At 45.6% G+C, this 3371-nt stretch overlaps 1 protein-coding gene across 1 annotated transcript; it reads right to left on the reverse strand.

Moving 5' to 3' along the window:
- Positions 1–2051: 2051 nt before the first annotated feature.
- Positions 2052–3077, reverse strand: LOC136009963 (G-protein coupled receptor 35-like). The gene has a single exon (XM_065670504.1). It carries the CDS (start codon positions 3075–3077, stop codon positions 2052–2054), a length of 1026 nt encoding a protein of 341 aa, XP_065526576.1.
- Positions 3078–3371: the final 294 nt, after the last annotated feature.

Raw genomic sequence — 3371 nt, forward strand, 5'->3', positions numbered from 1 at the left:
TTTCTTGTAGGTACTGGAAAGCTGCTCTAAGGTTTCCCTGGAGCTTTCTCTTCTCCAGGCAGATTCTCTCAGCCCGTCTTCATAGGAGAGGTTTGTTACAATAATCTTTGTTCTCACGCATGTGTATCAACCATCAGGCTAGCGCTTCAGTTATGAGGTGAGAAAGCACACCCCAAAGTATGTATTGAGGAGAGCGCACACGTGTGGGAAGAAGTAAAAGCCATTACCTGCTGCTTGTGGGGCTGTCTGGGTGGTTTAATCCTCCTTAGGGCTGCAGTGAGGACGCAGGCGTTGTGGCAGGAGAGAGGATGTGCCAGGGCCGTGGGTACCAGTGCAGTATGCTACTCCATGCAGGGCACAGCTGCCTCAGAGCCTGCTGCCGGCAGCTGAAGCGCAGCAATGAGCTGTTGTTCCCCTAAAGTGCTTCATTTATCACTTAGCTTTTGGGATAGTTGAGTCTCTGGTGCCCTCTGTTGTTCTGCTCACATCAGCTGGATGCTTCACTGTCATCCTTACCCACCCAGACTGCGCTCCCCTGCTCGCCTTACACAAACCCCAGCAATTAAAATTTAATGTTTTCAGTCCTGGAAAAACAAATAATTCCTGAACTAAAACCCATAATGGTTGTAAATTGTCCTTCTGTCAGCAAAAGGGGCACAGCAGGCTGGGCAGCCTCCAGTGTGGTTGCAGAGTGTCTGCAGTCGAGTGCTGACAGCCTTTCTGAGGAGACACACTGGTGCTTGTGCACCCCCTGATAGCGAGCCCAGGGTGAGAGGTCCCAGCGTGCTTCTCTTCAGTGTCTTTACAAGAAGGGTGACAGACGTTATGGGCTGTGTCATCCTCCGTGAAGCGGTCAAGTGTCTAACACTGCTCATCAGCATCACTGCAAAGCCCAAGCTGGAAATGAGAGTCGCTGGTCAGAGATACTGGTGAGGCAGTGAGCGCGCTATTGGGACCTTTAGAAACTTGTTCAAGAGCATGCCCCAGTGGGACTTTACAGTCATTTTGATGGGTTTTGTTGTCTGTTGGCTGCAGCAGTTGCAGCCTGTCTGTGAGAGCCAGGTTCTAGTTTCCTCAGGATTTGTGCCGTTAGTTTGTGTCTTCTGAACTCACAGTTCCATAGGTGACAACAGCAGATTGAGCAGCAGCCATGGACTCCCTGAAGGCAGATGCAGATCATATGCATGAGTGGCAAAGGTCTAGACAGAGCTGAAAGGGCTTCCTCAAGGGTGGGAGCAGTAGCCCGCTGAGGAGGTGTCTGTGCCAGGGCTCAGCCCTGATACCTCCTGGACTTTGTGCCTTTATGGCACTGGGTAAGTCCTGCTTTCATCCTTCACATCTGTATGATGCACTGACTTGAAGACGAAGGACAGTCACCAGAGTCTAGGCTGTTTTGTACGGCCATGTACTTAATAATATGCTGTTACTGCCTGAACCCTCCTCGCTGCCCTCCAAAGGAATCTGAAAGAAATAAACTGTGTTATTTTAATAATGCAAACAACCTGAAACACGCAATGAGGTAAAACATGGTATATTCTTTTTGTATGTGTTGCCAATAAGGGTCAATAGACTTTAACTGCAAAATGAACTAAAACAGGGAGATGTACATGGGTCTCTTGTAAGAGTAACTTCTTGTTAGATAAGAGTAATTCTTGTAAGAGTAACTAAAGGGTGGAATGGAGACACGTTAATGACCAGTGATTTCAGACCCTTTTACAGGGCTCTGTGAAATTAAGAGAAGCATAGGGTATAAATTGCAATTAACTTAGAAATGCTAAACCTAACAAAGATCTTTAGTGTGAGGTGTCCCTGTCCATGGCAGGGGGGTTGGAACTAGATGACCTTGAGGTCCTTTCCAACCCTAACTATTCTATGATTCTATCTTGTGCCATCCCTGGAGACATTCAAGGCCAGGCTTCTGGGCCTTGAAATCTAGTTTAAGTTTTCTCTGCTCGTTGCAGGGGGGGTTGGACTGGATGAGCTTTTGAAGGTCCTTTCCAATAAAACCCATTCTATGACTCTACCATCTCTCCAGAGAGAAAGAGCAACAGTTATCCCAATAACACTGAAGATGTAACTGCTCTTGATGTTGTGGTGTGCTGTGTTTCATCCCTCTTGCCTCCCTCCTCCCACATCCCTCTTTCCTTTAGTGTGTGTGTCTGCAAGGGGTAGGTTTGATCTGTTTTTTCACTGCTGGTTTGGGGCAGTAGAAGGGCTTCATGGAATTCCCTGGTCACAAAGTAGTAGCAGACACTATCCAGGGAGCAGTTAGATGTGGCAATACACCTTGTCAGGGAGGAGATGTTCTTCATAACCTGGAGCATGAAACAGGTAGCTCCAACACTATCCATTACGAACCTGACACGCAACCCAAAGGAGGCTGGCAGAAAACATACTAGAAATACAATCAGATTAGCATAAATAACATGAACAGCTTTCTGGATTGATTTCTCCTCTGGTGAACTGGTGTTCAGGCATCTCTTGAGGCTCTCGATCACTTCTGTGGAGCAAAAAGTCAAGATTGCAAATGGAAGAATAAAAACAAAGAACATGGAAAGCAGGCTCAGAGCAGCAGGCATGGTGGTATCTTTCTGGAAGCAGAGGGTGGATTGGCTCTGCCAAATCTGTACAGTGGCGCCAGTTATAATGGAGACCAACGGAAGCCCATAGAGAAGGGCTGCCTTTGATGGAGACCTGAAGGTCCTGGCTTTCAAGGAGTGCTTTATGGCAATGTATTGATCAATGGAGATAAATGAAATTATGTAGATACTAACATGTTGATGCAATAAATAGATTGTTTCTATAAACTGGCAGAGTTCACCTTGGGTTGACTTATTCCGAAGCAAATAAGCCATGAAAGGCAAGGTGCAGATGACAAAGCAGTTTGCAAAGACTAAGTTGACTGCATACACCCTTGTTTCTGTCCACTTCTTTATCTTGCAGAAGAACACCCAGAGGGCAAGGGCATTAAATAACGCTCCAAAAAAGAAAATGAAGTTATACAGAGCAAATTGAATGAGGCAGACAACGTGATAAAGTTCTAGACTTGTGATACTGCAATTGCTGGACACATTCATTGTCCTGTTGTGTAGATGTTGTGTGATGTTCTGAGACCTGAGACAGGAAAAGACATGGTACCTCTTAATAGATGCATGCCCTATAAAAAAAAGGGGTGTTTAAGTAAATATTTACTTTGCCTATCACAAATGTGAATTTGAATCTACAAAGCCGGCCTTCTCAGCCAGCCTGTAACTGGGATGCATCTTTTGTCAAGCTTTGTTTGTGCTTACTCAGTTTAAGTGTAAATATCTCAAAGTACACTTCCAATAGGACATGGCAGACAGTCTTTATTAAATAGTGGTATCTTGAAT

Source organism: Lathamus discolor, chromosome 3, assembly GCF_037157495.1.
Source record: "Lathamus discolor isolate bLatDis1 chromosome 3, bLatDis1.hap1, whole genome shotgun sequence".
Classification (NCBI taxonomy): Eukaryota; Metazoa; Chordata; class Aves; order Psittaciformes; family Psittacidae; genus Lathamus; species Lathamus discolor.

What these genes read in the sequence shown, in the direction of transcription:
- LOC136009963 (XM_065670504.1), bottom strand. Translation starts at nt 3,077, where the DNA reads ATGAATGTGTCCAGCAATTGCAGTATCACAAGTCTAGAACTTTATCAC.